The following is a 21,334-nucleotide window of genomic DNA, read 5'->3' on the forward strand; positions in this document are numbered from 1 at the left end:
TTACAACTATTGCTAATTATAAAACGCTAATCCTTGCGAAGAAAATACGCCGTATATTTACCTCCTTTCTCACACAGCCAGAATCTTTTTTTTAAATTGAAATAACAATATTATTTTAAAGAGGATTTAATGTATTAATACTTAAAGTAGCAGCAGTCTGGTGTAAGGGAATATCGAAACACTGCTTTGAATAACAAACTGTAGAACGCTGTAATCAGCCAATCAGAATTGAGTATTGTTTTATACAGTAGTCGTGTATTAAAAGATTAGAATGTGTTACAACAATGGGAATTTAAATACAGAAAATATCAGTGAGTAACTAGAAATTATGAGTTTATAAGTCTGTCTAAAATGCTTAATTTTGTGTTATGATTATTGTCATAGAGCATTTTAGTGCTTATAGCTAAAAGGGATGGAAAGTTTTACAAAAAACACATATTTGGGAAGAGGAACACCAAATAACTCGCAAGGAATTTGATTTACCTCCTCCACCTGTCCTCCCGGTTTGGTCCTTGAGTCTCCACATGACATAAAGCTGGATGGATGAGTATCATCAGGCTCCCTCTGAGCATGACCTGAGGGGAAAGCAGGACGACTGTACAGAAGGACATCCCCTAATTCTGTAGGAGACACAAGAAAAAAACCTTTTAGTCAGCTAGTCCACTCAATCACCTTTAAAAAAGTGCAATAAAATCCATCCAGTGCCTGAGTGCTGTCGGCTCTTGCTGCTTCCTTTTCCTCCGGGTGGAGTCTTGTGCTTCTCCTGGCCCTCTGCAGCCTCCCTGACCTTGTGAGTCCCAGTGCTGCCCCTCCGCCCCCGGGCCTCCCCAGAGCCCACCCGGGGCAGCGTGGCGCCTCTCGCTATATATTCGCCGTGGGACATCTGGCTGGAAAAACTCAGAGGCGTGCAGGAGTCTGGGGACACAGAGATCCAAATGTTAGTGAGTTATTAGGAGATGAACAGGATTAAGTCTCTGATTTCATTATTGGTTCCGTGTTTACCATCATTGAAGACATCTTTGGGTTGGTAGTCCTGGTGACCAGACTGGTTCTGTTTATGTCTTCTGGGTCTTTTATGTGTTATTGCAGGACTCATGTTGCTGTCTGTGGACATGGGGCTGCTGGGCCGCTGGGGGCGCCGACCTGAACTCATCACAAGTCATATCACACATATTATATGTTTATTTAATAGCAAATATAATGTACCAGAATACTCAAATATTAGCCAGGATTCCATGTGTTTTTATGTTGTCATTCTACTGTAATTGTAAACTGATAGAGAAAAACTATGATGTCACAACAGAAAAGAATCCAGGGATCACCAGTTATCGAAATACATCATCTGAGAATCATGAATGTCTCTACACCATGTGATACATGTCAAACAATTGTACATGTTGGGAAATCAACAACATTCTTAGATTCATATTTAATATTTCACAGCAATAAATCCAATTGATATTTAATTAATGATCATGCTAGATAAAGAGTCTAAAGATCCCTTGGTGCTTTATCCTCTGGGGACCGTGAATGTCTGTAAAAACGTTTCAAGGCTAAATGTATGAAATCGATTGGGATTCATCATCTGGGGACTATGAATGTCTGTACACAATGCAATGTTTTAAAGATGTGACACAATTCTACTAAATAAAAGAAAACACATGTAACCAGATGGTGAAACTACATGAACAGCTGGGGAATTACCAACATTCCTGGATGTATCCTCTGGGGACTTTGAATATCTGTATGTCATTTTACAGAAATGAATTAAATACATATTTAACTAATGTCGTGCTGGATAACGAGTCATGGGACCACTAAGATTAGTTATCTTCCTCCTCTGGGGGACCATGCATGTACAACATGTACTAATAACTACTGTATTGGCATCTTTTCAATACAGAAGTTGCTTGATATTTGTGTCTGGAACAAATTATGCCCAATACGAAAATGCAGCTAATATGTTTAAAGACAAATAAAACCCAGCCCTCCCCAGAAGCCCTCTCACCTGACTCCTCTGGATATCGGCCTATGCGCAGGCCGGCGTTTTCCCGCAAAGACAACGCCGCCTGGTTGAAATCTCCGTCTGTGAAGAAGGACCCCTCAGAGGTGCTGACAACACTGGACCTGCCAGATGAGATGTTGTCTTCGGATGCTGAGCCCCAGCTGTTTACCATGGACCCTGTGACCGATCTGTCCAGATCCCCGGTGCTGGAGGCGGGGGTCTGCTCCAACCCGTGGAGGAGCAGCTTGTGTGGAGAGGGGGGGTGCAGCTGGTGTTTGTGCTTCTGCCGGTTGTGGTGTTGGCTGTAGTGACTTTCAGCGGGCTCTGCGTCTGTCTCCTCATCTGCCTCCTCATCTGCCTCCTCTTCACTTTCTTCCTCCTCCTGCCCATCGGTGTCCATGCAGAAGGGGATGGAGCTGTAGGTGTGTGTCGGGGACAGAGGCCGAGCGTGGCTGCTGAGGTGTTGGCTGGGAAATGCAAATAACAAATTAGAGTTACAACAACAAACATTTGTAGCGGATGTTAAAAACGGTTGATTGCAATCAAAAATGCTGTCTCTCTGCCCAACTTTACAGCAGAAACAAACATGTTTCTACCCCTGGATGCAATACAAATTAGTCGGGATATAGTTAGATTCCTCCTTCATGATTATGAATTGGTGAGTGAATTGTTTTATAACGCAACCCTTTTATTTATATTAGGTCTTAACGTTTTTGCATAAATTAGGGCGTGGTGACTTTGATGGACAGGCCTCACTGTCAGCTAACAGCAACTTGTCCACTCTGCTAGGCTACAACGTTAGCTAGTTGTAGTTACTGTACTTGATATATATATATATATAGTTTAGTTTATGATTCAGCCTTGGGTAAGACTTTTATAGTCTATGGCTATGACGACCATAATGCTAAACGGGAGCAAATGTTAAGTCCGCCACCGAAGCTAACGGAGCCGCAGGGTGCTAGCTCCGGCCGCACGCAAGCTCAACATAAGCAGACGGTGTGGTACGACACAGACGTGCTCGTGAAAGAGAGCTGAAACCTGGCCAGAAAGTCTTGATACTGCTCCCTACAGGGCCAAGGAAGTTACTAGCCAAGTGGCAAGGCCCTTAACCCGAACGGCAGGCCCTGTGACCTATGAAATGCTGCCCTGATAAAAGAAAGTGCAAACAGTTGTTGCATGTAAACCTTTTTAAAAGAATATCATGACAGGAGAAACCAGAAGGCAGGTGGAGAACATGTTCTGATGATCCAAGATGTCCAGCTGGAAGAAGAGGATGCGTTGGAAGCAGACGAGGCTGACATGGTGCCGCACAGAGAGACGTGTAAACCCCAGGCCCCTCCGAAGCATCTGAGTTTGGATCAGTGGCATCAGCTGGGGGAGCTTTAACAATCTTTCCCAGCAGTGTTCTCAGAAAAACCTGGAGGCACTGATGTGATAAAGCATAACATTGTACTGAAGGACACTAAACCTGTTCTCCTGAGGCCTTACAGGATTCCTGAAAGAATGATGGAACCACTGAGGAAGGAGGTGGAGTTGATGTTGGACATGGGAGTCATTGAACCATCTAGAAGTGAGTGGTCAAATCCTATAGTGCTTGTTCCTAAGAAAAACACCACTGAACCTCGATTCTGCTCGGACATGAGGAAGCTGAACAGCATTTCCTGTTTTGATTCATACCCTATGCCGCGTATTGACGAGCTACTGCAGTTGGGGAAAGCTAAGTACATCACAGCTTTAGACCTCTGGAAAGGTTACTGGCAAGTGCCTCTTGAGCCAGCCTGCAGAGTATACAGCTTTTCAGATTCCAGGGATGGGTTTGTTTCATTACCCTGTACTACCCTCTGGTCTTCATGGAGCGCCTGCAGCCTTTCAAAGATTAATGGACATTGTTCTTAATGGTTGCACCAGGTTTGCAGCAGCCTACCTAGATGATGTGGTAATCTAGTGAATCCTGGGAAGAACATCTGCAGCATCTTAAAGCTGAGTTGGGCAAGATACAGGAAGCCGGGCTAACCCTGAATGCCAACAAGTGTTCCTGTGTACCTGGTTGGACGTGGGCAAGGAAGGTTTAATCTGGTCACCGGAGCTGGGATAGAAAAAGCTAAAAAGGACTACACGTTATAAATACATATGTAAAAAAAGTGTCAAATAAAATAAAACAATAACATATAATAAATACAAATAACATTGGATGTGTTCTCAGTAAAGGTTTAATCTGGTTACCTAAGGTGCTGGGCTCCATTGTGCAGGCCGTTGCTCAGGTCTCCCTGTGTGTTGGGGGGGTGACTGTAAGACACGACGGGGGGAGACGAGGTCGCCCCTCGAACTGGTGGAGTAGGGCAGCCTTCAATTCTCCCGTCTGGATCAAAACTGATAAGAAAAGGAGAACTGACGTGAGGTAATGGCTAAAGGAATGAGGGGTGCTGGCAGTCCCCACACATTAGTCACAGCCCATTACACATCAGTGCAAATCCCTTGGAATGGCAATCGCAACACACATTTCCATCATAGGGGAAAAAACGTACGAAGAAGAAGAAGAACAATAAGCTTCCTGCACCATCTGTTTTTTATTGCAGAATTGCTGCATCTGTTCGAAGGCCTCAGTTCATTGTGTGTTTTATGAAGTCATTTCTGTGATATAAAACCTGATGTCGTAGTAAACCGTCTGACAATGACGAGCCTTAATTGTGAAATGTGTTCTTTGGTTGCGACAATAAAGACGTGTTTTGAAGATTTGCATGTGTTTAGAGCATAGGGTCTGATAGCTTCAGCATTGAGGGACTTCTGCAGGTTCAAACAAGTAATGGACTTTTTAAGACCATGTAGAATACAATTTAACACATGTATTTACAGTCATACTGGCACAAGTATGACGGGTTCAAGTAGCCTATGGATGGAAATACAACCCTGAATTGCTTTTTGATTACTACATGGATTGATTGACATTCAAAAATATGTAATAATAAAATATAACAGCAGTCTAAACCAGCTGTATCTCAAAGAAAAATCTTAAGAAGCTGGTAGGGTAGCATGATAGTCACCATGGAGACGGTGGCGCTCGAGAGAGTAGAGTAATGGTGGAAAACATGTATTTACATTTATTTCAGCCAATCAAAAAAGGAATACCATTTTTTTTTAAACGTGAGTATGTGCAGTGAACAGTAGATCATTAATTTAAAGACCTACAGTAGAAAAACTTTATTTAAGAAAATGTAGTCCTAGATTTGGGATTGGGGTGGAGAGAAACTCACTCTTAAGGGCACTTTTGGATTTTAGTATTTGAAAACCATTTACATCAGGGGTTCTCAAAGTTTTGATGAGTGAGGGCCAATGTAGGTACCCAATATTGGATTGAGGGCCGCCCAAGAAAAAAACGGAACACAAAATAATTCCAAAACAAATTATTTCTTTATTGTACTAACCAATTACCGCAACTCGCGAGATGCCTAGTTGCCATGCAACCAGTAGTCTAGCAAACTTTCCACAAGCTGTCATTCATAATTTAGGAATGACAACCCAGGGGGCGCAGTTTTACCATTCTTAAATTCCATTCTATTTCTTACTAGATACAACCATGGAGGATCAAAATATAACGCATGCATTTCAGCGTGTCACATTAACTATCGCGGGCCGCCAGAAACATTTCCGAGGGCCGCCATTGGCCCGCGGGCCGCACTTTGAGAACCCCTGATTTACATGCACTGAAACCTATATAAAACATTGCAGGAAAGGGAAACCCCAAAAAGCACAATAGGGCCTCTTTAAAGTGTACCATTGCAGCTAATTCAATATTCAAGAAACTATTCGAAATTAGTTGAGAAATCGATTTGTAAATGTCAGAATATGTTTTATACCTTCTCAATAATGGAGATTTCCTGCTTTTAATGACATTCAAAAGTGAAGATCTTTACGTTTTGGACTGACAAAACAGGACAGAAAGTGTGTATGGTACAGAACCACAGTGTGTCCTTCCCCACTCGTACCTCCTCTCCATGGGTAGGCTGTACTCGTCGCAGTCCCAGGCATTAGCATGAGGAGGAGGCGGGGCTTCTCCCCAGCTCACTGCATTATGTTTCAGGATTTTTGGGCCCCGCGTTCCTTTCTTTTGATTCTGACTCCCTGAGATGTGAGAAGAAGACATCAAGGTAAAAAACAGACCTATGTCTCGCCTCATTAAAATTCACCAGAGTGCCAGGTAGCCGTTGGCCTTACCCGCGGTGCTGTTGCTGCCTCTGTCGGAGCTGTGGTGCGAGCCGCCTGTGCTGTGATCACGGCTCTGGTTGTAGGGGATAGTCTTAGGATGGATCATTCCTTCACTTCCTTGCAGATGATCTAAAGAAGCAAGAATTATTTTAAACCTCTTTTTTTTAGCATTAAAAAGACTTCAAATACATCCAACGCGACCCCGTTTACCTTTATTAAGCAGGTTTTGCTCTATAATGTTGTACTGCATCTGTGCCATCATCTCCTTTGGTATTGGAGGAGGGTTGGGGGGCTGTTTCCAGCAGTGCATGTCCATAGTTTCAGCTAAAGCCCCCCCGGCAGCTGCTTTACTCTTGATGCTGGCCTGGATGAGCTGCGTGGTGGCGTACGGGATGGGCTCGTACGTGGCCGCCGGGTCTCCTCCCGGGCTGGCGTAGCACAGGCTGGAGTTGTTGAACGTCTTGATGTCGTTGAGCTTGTTGGAGATGTTCACGTCGCTGTAAATGGCCGTCTCAGGACCCAGCTGTTTGTTTTCAGGATGGCCTCCATAGTTAGCTATGCAGTCAGCTGAGGAGCACATGAACACAGGAAGTCGCACAGCTGCAGCTTTGATGGAAGTGGATTTGAGATTCAAAGACACACAGTACAGTATATCTTTATCTATGTAACATAATCATACTGGCTGGAGATATACCTTTAGCAAACAAAAGTGAAGATAAGACAGTAAGATACATGTATTAATGCAATACTTGCAACTTTTTGTATTTCACAAGTCTCAGTTAAACTCATTACAAGATACATAACTGGGTGTGTACTAATAGGATGGTTGTACATCGGTATATCTCTGTTATTTATAAGTAAAACAAATGTAATGGTTCTTAGAAGATACACATTTAGATTTGTTGGATGAATCCCCAACCCTAAATTATTCATGTAGTTAGAACACATATGATATAGCCTATATTGTAGTTTATTTGCTTAAAAATAGACAAAATGTACAAAAAACAAAAAAAGGAATATTAATGTATCAAATGTTCAAAAAGAATATCATTATAATGAATTATGTCAGCAATGGTATCTTGAAAGCCCTTCTTTGATACTGTTCTGCTTTACCTTCCTCTGCAAAATAAATACAAATGTTTGTTTGAATGGAATTGAGTCTCTGAGGGCTCCTGCGGTGAACTCTGACATGTGTTCAGTCTGGCACTGACCTGGGCGGCTGTATGTTGTCATGTTGCTGTCACTGGTGCCGTTGCCATTATTGCAGCAGTTGATGCTACAGTCCTTGTGATTGGCACATGCATTTGGCCAATTGTCAGGCAGCCACAGCTGGTTGAGAGGTTCCCCCATGCTGAGAAGGCCAGGTCTGCAACAAGGAGGACCACAGAGCTGTCAATCAAAACCTGCCCCTCTCATCATGTGTTGCTGATGAAGGAGCAGGGGGTGGATGCACAGGGTTTGGAGCAGGAAGACACCTCCCCCTAGTGTCTCCACAGTGTAAGTGCATTTATCCTGTGAGCCTTTCACACAAAGGGACACAGACATCACTCACCTGCCAGCGCCGCACGCTGATTCTCCTCTTTGATATGCCACTGCAAAGAGAAACAGAAAAAAATACATTACACCTTGATGGGCTGTCAGGAAGAGGAAGTGCCAAAGGCAGAGGAGGTGAAGCCATGAGAAAGAAGCCGAAAGTATACACTTCAATACATGCCTCCATCAATAGGGCTCAGAGTCTGAGTCTGTGGTTTAATGTGCACCAACACAATGTAAAATAATTGCCTTCAACAACCTTCGCGTGTCGTATTCAGAAACACTGTTTGAGACATGTTCTCCTCCGCACCCAGTAAATGTCAAACAACTACAAATTCTCTTAAAGAAAAACTATAAATTCTCTTAAAGAAAAATACAACATATTTCCCTGATTTAATCAAAGCTTTTAACCTTGTGAGCAGGTGGGCTTGGCACAGTGTCAGATGTATTACGAACAGCCAAACACACACTTCTATTAAACAGATGCATGTTTGTAATGCAATGAAGAAATGTATAGCTAACAACACATGTTACCCGAGTTTCTGCATATTGTTAATCAATTTCTGCACTTGTGAGGCGTATTATTTGTTAGTTGAAGTATTTCAATGAGCCCACACCAAGGAAAGCTACTGTACCAATATTGTGTATTACTTTTTAATTTCTGTAAACGTACACATGTTTTGTCTCTTTTGGAAAAAAGGAAAATGCTGCCATTTGCTGATAAATGCTACTTTTTTTCAAGTTCAGTTTTTTGATTACTTGTTTATTTTAAATAAGTGCACTGATTCAACTGAGACAATGCAGACAACAATGGTGTTTAATACATATCCGTATACATTTGATTCAGCAAATGTGTGTTTAGTTTGGGAAATATTAAAACCATTAATTATTAAATAGCTGTATGTTTATATTGTTTGGCCTTTGGCTGCCCTGCTCTCTAAATATGGTGATTCTATCTACTCTAGAAGGAACTATTTCATCACAGTAATTGTGGTATTTTATGTTGAGATGTTCGTAAAATCCCATCCACATGTTATCTTAGCATTGTGCAGTGTTAACTTGTGCTTCAACACCTTTCTATATGAAAATGAAGAAAATACGAGATTAAAGGGACACAGCACGTGCAATTATCTTAGGATATTTGAACTAAATAAAAGACAAGAAAAATATGCCAAATATCACAAACATTGGCTGAGAAATCACACTTTCCGTACCTGTAGGTGTAAAGGTGAATGACGGCACTGCAGGGAGAGACAAAGACAGGGAATAATGAGCAGAAGGATTTCACCATTACAGCAGCGATGTGCTGGAACTGACACTGAGCGTTTGTCTCGGCATGCACTTGCTGCTTTGTGACGGACATTGTGGTTGTCAACAAACATGTAAATAACCACATGTCAGCTGCCTAACTGCTCCCTCTGAGTGTCCAGGTGAAGGTTAATGGGGGTGACAGGCAACCCGAGACAGAGGGGGAATAGCGCTAGTGTTGTAGCAGCAGACATGGTAATGGCAGGCTGACAGGTCCGCGCCTCTAAGAACTGCGCTGCGCTCAGGAAATGACACTCCACAAACGAGCGACTAAAGGTCAGCCTTTGCCTGTCTGCGCAGTCCTGAATGCAGATGTGTTCTTTGTGTCAAAAGAAGAGTCTTTTTCCCCCTTTGATGTGATCGCTTATCATCTCAATTACTCCTTAATATCACTGAGATGAATCTGCTGTTTAGTGTTGTGTCATGTCTTGATCCCTTGTACAATCTTAACCACCTTCAAATGAAGCACACAACAGCCAGAGAGGGCAAAAGTACACACATCCTTTACTCAAGTCGAAGTACAGATACTTGTGTTTAAAAATACACTTTTTTTGGGACTAATCAACAAAATATCTGAATATTCTGTAGTAAGTACATTCAACTCTAATCTGTTATACTCTAAAAGTAGAAGTACTGACTAAACTTCTGTACTGACTAAACTTCTTTACTTTACGAGCTTTGAAATGTACTTAAGTAAAAAGTACCCATAACTACCAACATCTTTAAAGAGTACCTGACCTCCCTTTATATTCATAGAGCAATAATGTCATTGTAAGCTAATGAACGTTTCCATTGGTCCCTCTTCTTTAGAGAAGAGCAGGAAGTGATGGATACGCGGATCGTGTTCAAATCAATAGGCACGCAATGACTCTAAAGAATAATGACCACGCCACCAAACACACATTCAGACTAAAGGAACCAGCTGTTTTGGAAAATGTGAGAAGTAGAAAGTACAGGTATTTGTGTAAAAAATGTAAGAAGTAAAAGTAAAAAGTCGTAAGTAGTGGAGTAAAGTAGTGGAGTAAAGTAGGCTACTGATACCACAAAAATGCACTTAAGTACAGTAACGAAGTATTTGTACTCCACTACCTCCAACCTCTGACAACAGCAACATGATAACCTTCTTTTGGACTTAATGGTTGGAAGAAGACCACACACACCTTTGCGGATGCCGGTGTATGTGCTGCTGAGGCCACTTCTCTTCTTGCGGTGCCGGTAGAGCCACACACTGAAGATCATCAGCACCAGCCAGCAGGTGGCGCCAATGCCTGCGATAAAGGCCGGCTGCCTCACCACGTCTGAGATCTGAGACAACGTGTCCCTCTCCTCGCTGTCCATCATCTGGCCTGCAGAGTCTGACAGGAAGAGGAAACATCATGTGAGCACCGAAGCTACTTTAATAATGATGATAATGATTACCATGAAGCAGTGGTGGACAGAAACTCAAGTGCTGTACTTAATTATCATTTTGAGGTACTTTACTTGACCGTTTCCATTTCCCTCTTCTTTAGACTTCTTCTTCCACATTACAGATACCAATATTTGTGTTTTTATTCCAACACACATATTTGATAACTTTAGAAAAGGGCTGCAAATGCTGCTATTTGAAAAAAAAACACTGTTTTAGAAATGCTTTATTGTAACTCTCTTTGTCCTTAAATAGGTTTAGTTTTTAGCTCGCTCTTTTTTTATTTTCTGTGTGTTACGGTTTCTGTTTTTATGTGAAAAAGGTTGTAACTTAGTTTGAAAGCTATCCAAATAAAGATTATTATTATTCATTTTATTAGTATTTTTTTATTAGTATTATAAGTTCAGAAAAAAAAGTAGTAATACAAAATATAACGAATAAAATATATATTATTAAATGTTAAAATAAAACTGTATAGGTCCCTTGGTGGCATTCACAAGCTACCCAGAGTTTATTTCAAAGTAAAAATAAAATAAAAACAGAGACCTTCACCTTAACGAGCTGCAATACTAAAGTAAAGAATACATTGAGGCATCAATAACTATAATCCAATAATATTATAATAATAATAATAATAATAGATTTAATTTGTTAGCGCTTTTACAGGTGCTCAAAGACGCTTTACAGATATAGTGAAGGGAAATGAAAAGGAAGGAACAACAAATAAATATATAGTTAAAGTGAATATTATAACATATATTATTATGAAATGGGCACTTGAGCAGGAAGAGTACTTTTGCTTACTACTTAGTACTTTTTGCTTAATTTACTGATACTAATGTACTTTAACTTCATAACATTTTGAAACCAATACTTGTAACAGAGAGTTTCTACTTTAAAGTATGTCTACTTTTACCTGTTACATGTTACAGAGCGGTTGTGTTAAGATTTGAGTACTCAGTCCACCACTAGCAGGATGCATAGTTTAAGATTTCTAGGTGTAGAAAATTGTTGATGCAGCAGCAAAGTTACAAGAGCATCGTTAAACAGCTGAAGAGAAGCAACAGCAGGGTACGCACGATACACAGCTTGAACACTGTTTAGTAAGTGTTCTCCCTGAGCCTGTCGGTGCTTTTAGGTTTAGTCACTTGGGCTGTTTCTCACCTAATTGAAAAAAGGTGACATCACTCTTGACCCCAGCTCCAGCACCGTTGCTTGCTGCCACTTCTACGCTGTAGCGGATTCCCGGCGTGAGAGTGGAGATCAGCACGGAGAAGGTGGAGCCGTCCACAGACTGGTTCACATGATAGCGACTCTCATTACCCAGACACCAGATCTGTGGAGATAAAGTGACGAGAGGAGGTGACGGCCTGAGGGACACGTCTGATGACAAGAGCCTCACAAAGATACCACTTCCTTTATTTGTTCACCTGTATTACCCATGATTCAGTGCATGAGTAACAGGAAGAGGCGGGGGGGGGGGGGCTTCATTTCTAACCTTGTATTCCTGAATGACTCCAGCATCATCTTGCTCTCGAGGTGGTTTCCAAGCAACGAGGATGGCGCTCCCATTGGCATCACTCTTTGTCACTGTAACACCCTGGGGTGCTCTTCTCGGGGCTATGACAATAAAGTATACAGTTTACCATGCAGACAAAACCTCAGGTGGAGTCTGTTATTACATTCGAGTCATTCAAGTAATGGTATACAATAGCAATAAGCAAATATATGTATCACTGCAGAGCATAAGTTCTTAAGTCACCTTCTTCCAGCGTCCGGACCACTTTCACCTCACTGTCGGCTCCCTGGAACTCATCGAAGAAGGGCCGCACTTTGAACTCATAGATGGACCCTCTCTTCAGCTGACCGAGCACCACCCCCTCCTCCCGGGGGGCGTGCACCTCCAGAACGCTCCACTGCCCCTCCGGCTGCCCGTGCTCAGCAGACGCCCTGTACAGCACCTTGTAGCCCTGGATGTACGGGGACTGCTGCTCGACCTAGTGGAGAAGTTAAAAATAGAACAGCACGAAGCATCAGAAATATCACACAATGTGCACAGAGGAAAGAAGTACTCAGATAGTTATGTTAAAGAAGCCACACTGTAGATATAATGGTAACAATACTAATAAAGCTTTATTTGTATAGCTCTTGTCATACACTTGGTGCAGCTCACAGTGCTATGACAACATGGCACACAACACACATTAAAACAGGAAAGAAGAAATCTAACTCAGGACAAATTTTTTTTTCACACATGCAGCATCATAATATAAATTAAGAGGGGAAAGGGTATGATAATAAAATAAATAATGATCCAAAAGTTGACGACCTTCTCAGTAAAACAAAATGCAGACATGAGACAAAATGAATAAATACAAAAAAATATAAAAAAACTATCAAATAAAAGAATATAAAAAAGTATATACTGTTGTACTGTTGGTCCTTAGAATCTATATTAATAAACAGAAATGATGATTTGTGTTCATAAGTATGGTGTTGCAGCAGCAAAATGAAGAGCTTTATTTACCTATAGTGCCTGGATAGCGTGTGAACTTCACTAAGGGTTAAATAAAGTGTTGTCTTAACCAACAAGAATACATATTGAATTATTTGATGATCATATTTTGTTTTATTTATCTGAAGCTTCAACCTTAAAGTAACAATATCTGACAGATAATGGATATAAAAGAACATTATTTGAGTTGTAGTGGAGTAGAAGTAGCAGATAATGAAAATGAGTAAATAACTTATAATGTAACTTAGGGTTGAACAGTACTTGGGTAAATTAACTGTAAACATGTAAAAGTGATAGTGTGAATGTACTGTATTAAAACTAAACTAAACAATTGTATTTGTAATGCAATTTAATCTGCATGTTTGTAAAAACAATATGTAGAAGGTTAGCTCTTTATCTCCAATAAGTGAAAATCCCGCAGGAATGATCTTTTAAAGCGAAGTTCATTCCTTTTGCCTTCAGGTTGCTAGAGATGAATATGTCAGCATGTCTGTGAATCCTCAATGCAAACCACAATATGAGGTCATTAATAGTTCCGTCTCAACATAGCTCTGGTAAAAATCAAGCTCGGAGAGGAGTAAGCACTTTCCACTTTGAAACCGCACAGAGAATGCTTAAGGGATTATTGTGGAGGTACAGTATAGGCACATCCAAACACACTTCATCAATCTAGAAAACTGCTGCAAATAAAGTACATTCCTGTGTTTGGAAAAAGCATCAGACCAAAGATGGATGTGCTTGTCTGTGCAGCAGGGTTTATTCTCAGCTAATAAATGTAATTTCAGAATAAAGTAAATATTTTCAGCACTTCTCTTTATCCCAAGGCGCTGTCATGATCCTCAGATCTCTATGTTTCACTACATCTCTGTTAAAAGTATATTTTCTCATTTATCATTGACAGCACACTTCTTTATGTTGCCTAGGATAATAAGGGGAAACCCATTAGATAGTGTAAGTGTGCTTTATAAGAATCTCTAAGTAAAAAATTGTGGAAATGATTGAAAGTCAATCCATCATAAAATCATTTTTTCATGCAAAATGCAGTTTCCCTCCCCTGAAATATTGAAATCTCCTTTTTTTTTTTTTTAATAGCATATAAAATTAAAATATAAAAATCTTTTTGGATTTTTTTTAAAATGACAAGACTTCGAAAGACATTTAAAGCCATTTTTGCTATTTTCTGCAATAGTTTTAGACCAGTGCTTCTCAAAGTGTGGTCCGCGAGCGCCCCCTAGTGGTCCGTGAGTATATTGGTAACATTTCACATTTTAAATAAATAAATAAATTTAAGTTGTCCGCATTCTCGCGGGAATATCTCCGCAATGGAACGAGCTTAAGTTTCACTTTCTATTGCATGATAAAACCCGGGGCAACACCTTCGTCACACATGTTGCCACTTGTTTGTACCATTTTCAGGCGATTTCTAATCTGTTCTAGAAAAACGATGTGTTTTGGGATATTTGTGGAGTTAGGTGGTCCGCGAGTACTTTTTTATTGGTTAAGTGGTCCTTGGTATGGAAAAGTTTGAGAAACACTGTTTTAGACCAAACGATTAATTTATTAATCCAGAAAATATCGGGCATATTAAAAAATAATTACAAATTATCCTTTATTCAGCACATGCCGTCCGGTTTTATTTTCAAAACCTAACCCTTTGGCTTTAATATCATTTGATATCATGACGTTTTTGTTGACAGTAACTGGGATTTGAACATTTGACCCTTTCCCACATTCATCCTAACTCTGACGTAGAGTACATGTAGAACAACATATGGACTGTACTGCCCCCTTACATTCCACTGCACCCTGACAGCAGAAGAGGAGAGGACGGTTGGTGTGTGCAGGTGGATTACCACGTCACCCAGCTCCCTCTGGATGTGACGGTGATCCACTCCCTGCATGGTGGACGTGCTGTCTGTTGGCACAAAAGAGAGGACAACAAGAAGAAGTAAATAGCAACAATGATGCATTCAGGCAAACTGAAATTGGAAGGAAAAAGCAATGAAAAGCTCACACTGACCCTGTGTTCTGATGGAGTCGGAGATTGGGCTGGGGTCGCTGAGGCCGTAAGCATTCACCGCTCTGACCATGAAGAGGTAGACAGTCGCAGGCTTCAGGTTCCTCAGCACAAAGGTCTGGGTATTTATATGCTCAGCTAGGGTCACCCATCTGCTGCCCGACGTATAACTGCAGGCAGGGAAGACATGACATCAGGAAGGGGAGTTTCATAAACCTTCATAGATACACTGAAATACAGGAAATCATAATAAGTTAAACCTAATATTTTTGCTTTCAACTAACCTAATACAATCATGTGTAATTGTTGAGATAATACATTTAATTGAAGTCAACATTTCAGTTTTTTCAGTGTATAGTAAGTCGCTGAAATATGAAACGCATGTCTATTAAGCATTATAAACACAAACTGACAGTGTAATGCACTATCATCTGCTTTTAGCACGGCATAATTAAACCTATAAGCCCTCATAAATATTCATTATGCTTTATAACAATAATCACAACACATTCAAACGCATTCTATAATGATTAAAGCAAGGTCAAGTATCAGTAAGGAAGCAATACTTCATAGATGTCATTCACTAATTGTTTTTTGCGATGTGTATTACTCATAGTTGTTATACATTATAGTCTTTTACACATCCTGGTTGAATACTTGATCCTGATTGGTCAATTACGGTATTCTACAGTCTGTTAATTCTTCATAACAGACCCCTGATATCAATAGACCGTTGCTATGGTTACAATGATGTTCTCTGACAGCAAAGCACAGTGAGGGGAATATTTGTCTCAGGAGAAGCAAAAACAAATCAAAGTCAATATGATTAATCAAAATATAGTAGTGTTTGTAGTTGGATAATGTACAGCAAGCAGGTCATTATTGCTAAAATAACCCCATTACATGATCCCTTTCTTATAATTCTATGTAATGAATGATTACTATATGATATTTGCAGTATAATCATAAAATACATTAGAAGTTTGTTTATAACTCTTTGAATTATTAAGTATATTGATTATTGAACATATAACAACAAATATAATGCTTGACAATGTGTTTATTGTAATAGCATGATAAGTATCTACACATGCTTTAAACTATGATCATAGTGCTATAAGCAGATTATATGTGTTTTTATAATGCATTTTATACATGGGTGTCATAGAGTGCTTCCCTTGTTAGATGTCATATAGAAGAAGTTAAAACATGCTGCATACTACATATATCTAACCTGAATGCCTCGATGAGGTAATATGTAGGTTTCGCGCCATTATTGGTGTCCGACTTCCACGACAGAGTCACAGAAGTGCGGCTGATGTCAGTCACCTCAGGTTTGGATGGAGCACTAGGAATTAGGCTGGGGTCAAACGGCTCACTGGACTGAACAACAACTCCAAACTCTGCCGCAGAGAAACCAACAAATCAATAAAAGTACACAACCTCAGGACTATTAGCATGGACCTCTATGTCTCGATTTGTGTGGCTTACCCTCCACCTGTAGGTACGCTGTCCAGGAGGCCTCTCCGTTGGGACTAGAAGCTACACAAGTGTAGAAGCCTGTATCTCCAAGCTGAGGATAGGAGGACGATATTAGTGGGAGAAGTGTGGTTGCTGTAACTGTATACACTCACTGCTGTGTTACGCTTCCTACCTTAGAGTAACGAATCTCCAGAGATCCTGAGTCGGTAATGGACATGCGGGAGTCTGAAGGCGACATCACCACACCATCCTTCTTCCAGTGGACTGTCGGGGGTGGAGAGTCAGCTGTCTGGCAGCCCATGAGCACTGTGCTGTCCACCGCAATGGTCTGATTGACTGGGCCCTGTCTAATCACTGGAGGAGGGTAGTCTGACCCAGCTAATAAACAAGCAAACACAATAGGGAAATCAAAGAAGGACATTCGGCCCCTAGTAACTTCAACGATGCCGTTTAAAAACATAAAAATGTAAGGGGGTGCCGGCCGTCAGCGAATCGAGCCGGCCGTCATCGGCCCTTGACGACCGGCCGTTCTGTGACTCTCCAGATTCTACAGATGGCCAGTCCGCCCCACACACACCTCTACACACATCGAACTGCCCGAAGGAGATGTTAGGTCACCAGGGCGCATGATGTGTGTGTGTGTGTGTGTGTGTGTGTGTGTGTGTGTGTGTGTGTGTGTGTGTGTGTGTGTGTGTGTGTGTGTGTGTGTGTGTGTGTGTGTGTGCTCTGCTCAGCTCCGCTCTGTGTGTCTGTGTTCTGAGTGTTTGTTTCCCTTTAACCCAGGTGCGGGCAGCAGGTACTCTGAGAGTCACGGACATTAGTTCATAGATCAAAGCAGACTGGTTTACAGACTCTCCTGTTTTGCCAATCCGGTGCTTAAACAAATAGCTCTACACCCCTGGCCGAAATGTCCATAAAATTAAGTCTGCATTCGAAATATATCTCAAATAATGTAGGCCTATACACTGTCATTTCCCCACGTAAACATAACACTGCAATGAAATGGTTGTCTCCTGTGTGCTCCACTTCCTCCTTGGTGCAGCGGTAACCTTCTCAACAAAAAAAAAAAGTAGGGATAACGGGTGAGTATCTCGTGAGCACGAGACACTCACCCGTTATCCCGATTTTTTTTTTCTCTCTCTCTTTTTATTTATTTTGTTCATGTCCCTTTAGGGGCTCCGTACTATATGATGCAATGTTGTTCTTTTTGTGTGTATACATTGTATGTTGTACTGTGTGTGGTGTTATTCATCTTATTTGCCGATGCCATGATACACGTCTCCATTATATGTGCATGTTACTGTATGGAGAATAAAGTATTACGACTCTGAATCTGAATCATTAATGTGTACATCTGCCTTTTGGCCAAAAAATATGAAATATTACAAATAAAGTATATTGAAAAATGCCCACAATTACTCAAGTATTGTATTGGCCCAATATTGTCTCTCAATGCAACAAAGCGGAAATGATGTCACTCTCATTAAGAAACTAAAATTACAACTAGTAATTCAATTTTCATAAATGTTCGTCCATAATTTCATGACCTTAGCATGTTATCTTATGTGGGTGAAATTCTCATAATAATTAGCTTTTAAATTAATTGCCCAAACATGTTGGTAAGCGCTTTGATCTTTGCCCACCAGAATATAATCAGTTAATTCGAATCCAAGTGGATATGTGTGAAGAGGTTCCTGAGGTATCATGTTCATGAGAAGTGGATGGGCGAACAGATGTACGTACAGTATGTACAGATGGAAGGAAAGCCTGAAAACCAGCACAAAGTAATGTGATAAAGTATTGGGTGCCTAAAAAAGTGTTTCAAATCTAAAAATGTGATTTCTATCCCCTACTGTATCAGATATCATGTCTTTATTTAATGTCACACAGTGTTCCCTGCAAACACCAGCTATTAATATTGAACATATGTTTTATGTTTGTTGTATAGCACACTCCAGCTACAACGTGTCTAATGTTGTCGGGGTCATGTTCAGGAAACTAAAAGCATCTGTTTGAGGTTACAGAAACATCGTGGTGATTGTAGGAAGTGTATGGGTAAAGTCAGGTTATGGAAAGGGCCTTGTTTGCTTAATGCAGAGGAAACAAGGTCTCTCAACTGAACTCTATCCCATGACGCTGTAATTTCCTCTTCATACATGTTACCTTCTTCTCTGTTGTCTCAGCTCAGCTTTGACATGTGCCTCATAACTGCCTTCTCTGTTGTTGCATTACATCGCCTTCCCTGTTCCTGTCTCCATCTCTACTCTCACCATCAACTAAAAGCAACATGCCAACAAAAAAAACCGAATAGGGAATTGATGTTCTTGAAAGATCAAAGCCATGAAGAGAGAGAAAGAAATGAAGTAGAGAAAATGAAAATGCTGCCAAAAAACAGAAAAGACAGATAAGATGTGAAAGATATTGAAGAGAAAATTGGCAAACAGGGAACAATGGGTTTATGTGGCTGTGCAGGCAGCGGAGTAAAAAGAAATCAACTTTTCCCCTCCAGCGGAGAGCAACTAATCGTTCATTCAGCAGTAGGTGCTGGAGCCGGTTCCAATCACAAAGGCAGAGCCCAACTAATAACAACCCCACTTAGATAACACAACTCTTTTCCCTCTCCCCCTCTGATTTTAAAATCCTGTGCAAGGGGGCAGGGGTTCTAGATAAATAAATAAAAAAATCAGCGGAAAGAAAGGTGATGAAAACACGCCTCAGGTAATGTGCAGCAGTTATTTCCATACAGATGCACCACTCCAAATGGGGATGAGAGGAGTGTGGTGGGATGGAGAGAATGTGGGGGAGGGGAGAGTGGAGAGGAACAAGTACAGGCTGTGAGTGCAGTGTTAGAGACCGCCTTGAAAAAACTACACAAAACATGACCCCATCTTTATTTATTTCCATTACCTGTAGCAGGTTTTTCACTGAGTGGATGCTTCTCTTTTCCCACTGAGGCGGCTACAGAAAACATCTCCAAAACAAGCATTCTTTATGCATACTAGGGCTGCACTGAGAAGCTATAACTGTCTGTTTAAACCTGGAGCAATTAGCTTTATTCATTTACCATATGTACATAGCACACTGTTACCCAAACACATGTAATCATTTTCACACAGGTTCTTTTAATTGGGAGCTTGCAGGCTTTGCTGGCTGTGTGTGATTACTGGAATGGGCCTTCAAGCATATTTAAATTACTTTTTTTTAAAAATAATTAGCACAGCTATTTCATCACCTAGGATTTTGATGATAGGCCCTCATACCAGTTCTCATATAAAAGTAATTAAAAAAATATATTACATGTCAATCTTGCAGTCACAACTTTACAAATAGTTGCAGTAGATTAGAACACAGCCTTTGTTGAATTAATAGAAAATAAAATTACAATTGATAATACTATTTCTAGATATACATTTTTGTATTACACTACACAGTATATTATTTAGCTGTGCATTATTTCAAATTGCATCCTGTTTTAGCCTGTTATATTTTATATGGTTAGGTTTTTATTTTCCCTACAATTAACTTTCCCCATCAGAGTATGTAGCCTGAATTACTGAATTGTAGTAGGTACAAATTGTGACTGATATTGGGTATTAAAATATAAGCAGTTTGTAGCTTAAATATGGCCTGTTATGCTTTTTGGGGTTTACACTTTCCTGAAATGTGTTATATAGGTGTTTGTGCATGTACAAGGTACAAAACATCCCAAAGTTCTCTGCAGAGGGAGTTTCTCTCCCACACACTCCCCCTCCGGACCTGAAACGCCTCCATTGGACTCCTTTGTCTACTTCTTTGTAAACATCACTACATAACAGTCACGCTTCTATTGGCTTGCGATCCATTGAATTGTAAATGATTTGCTAAGGGGCGGGACATTTCCAACACATCTCTAAGCGGTTGACCAATCACACCAGAGATGGCCAGCTAACCAATCAGAGCAGACTGGGCTCTGGTTTCAGACAGAGGGTGAAAAGAGGTGCTGCAGCACAGGCAGTATGAGAAAAATAAAGAGCTTTTTGAACATTAAAGCATGGAGACATGTCACCGTAGAGACACTACATACACATATGACCCTGAAAATGAGCCACAAAGGGCCCCTTTAATATTGTTCCATTGTTCATTTTTCTTTGGACTAATCAACAAAATATCTGAATATTCTGTAGTAAGTCTGTTACACTCAACTCTAATCTGTTATACGCTACCATTTTTGTAATGTCTTTCCTTTGATGTCTTGTCGGAGTAACCTTTTTATTTGCATTGCCTAGACAACTAATGTGCAGATGTCAATGAAGCCTTTGAATATTTCAATTTCCTCTTACCCTTTTTAGATTACATTTTGTTCAGTTGTAAATTAAGAAATTCTATTTTCACAAGTAAGATACACAAGGCAAGACAATCCTCACACACAATCACCATGGAAACAGACTGTTTTGTGCCCCCCGGTTATTACCAAATACTACACCTTTAGTTAAGGAAGCCTAACACACCTCACACGCCCAACAAAGGAAAACTGCTGCAGTAAAGAAGCCAAAAAACAAAACATTGAAGCTAAAAATCTGCCAAATAAAAGCACCCCCCTCCCGTCTGCCCTCCATCATACTTTCCGTTTTACTCACAGTCTGTGACCTCCAGCAGCGCTTTGATTATGACACTCCCGGCGATGTTGAGAGCCTGGCAGCTGTAGAAGCCTCCATCAGAGCGCTGAACATCGGTGATGGTCAAACTGCCCATCTGGGACACAGACAGACGGCTATAGGGCTGCGGCGGATGGTTGGAGAACAGCAGACTCTGGAGGGGCAAACAGAGAGTTAGAAACACATTGGCTTTATTTGTTCTGTGTAGCTTTAGTGCAGGGGTCGTGTC

At 40.8% G+C, this 21,334-nt stretch overlaps 1 protein-coding gene across 1 annotated transcript in view; it reads right to left on the bottom strand.

Moving 5' to 3' along the window:
• The window catches only part of LOC117458859 (roundabout homolog 1-like), a 127,759-nt gene that overhangs the window by 2,498 nt on the left and 103,927 nt on the right, over positions 1-21,334 (bottom strand). Inside the window, exons 8-28 of the mRNA XM_034099553.1 lie at positions 21,088-21,259; positions 16,644-16,849; positions 16,481-16,562; positions 16,224-16,392; positions 14,993-15,159; positions 14,766-14,887; positions 12,220-12,454; positions 11,956-12,077; positions 11,622-11,793; positions 10,210-10,404; positions 8,956-8,982; positions 7,761-7,800; positions 7,420-7,574; positions 6,419-6,775; positions 6,218-6,337; positions 5,989-6,124; positions 4,229-4,375; positions 2,009-2,472; positions 1,003-1,143; positions 706-915; positions 484-620 (exon numbers count right to left, since the gene is read on the bottom strand). Of these exons, the coding sequence (XP_033955444.1) occupies positions 484-620; positions 706-915; positions 1,003-1,143; positions 2,009-2,472; positions 4,229-4,375; positions 5,989-6,124; positions 6,218-6,337; positions 6,419-6,775; positions 7,420-7,574; positions 7,761-7,800; positions 8,956-8,982; positions 10,210-10,404; positions 11,622-11,793; positions 11,956-12,077; positions 12,220-12,454; positions 14,766-14,887; positions 14,993-15,159; positions 16,224-16,392; positions 16,481-16,562; positions 16,644-16,849; positions 21,088-21,259 (3,576 nt within the window). The remainder of the gene's footprint in view (positions 1-483; positions 621-705; positions 916-1,002; positions 1,144-2,008; positions 2,473-4,228; positions 4,376-5,988; positions 6,125-6,217; positions 6,338-6,418; positions 6,776-7,419; positions 7,575-7,760; positions 7,801-8,955; positions 8,983-10,209; positions 10,405-11,621; positions 11,794-11,955; positions 12,078-12,219; positions 12,455-14,765; positions 14,888-14,992; positions 15,160-16,223; positions 16,393-16,480; positions 16,563-16,643; positions 16,850-21,087; positions 21,260-21,334) is intronic.

This window comes from Pseudochaenichthys georgianus, chromosome 14, assembly GCF_902827115.2.
Source record: "Pseudochaenichthys georgianus chromosome 14, fPseGeo1.2, whole genome shotgun sequence".
Classification (NCBI taxonomy): Eukaryota; Metazoa; Chordata; class Actinopteri; order Perciformes; family Channichthyidae; genus Pseudochaenichthys; species Pseudochaenichthys georgianus.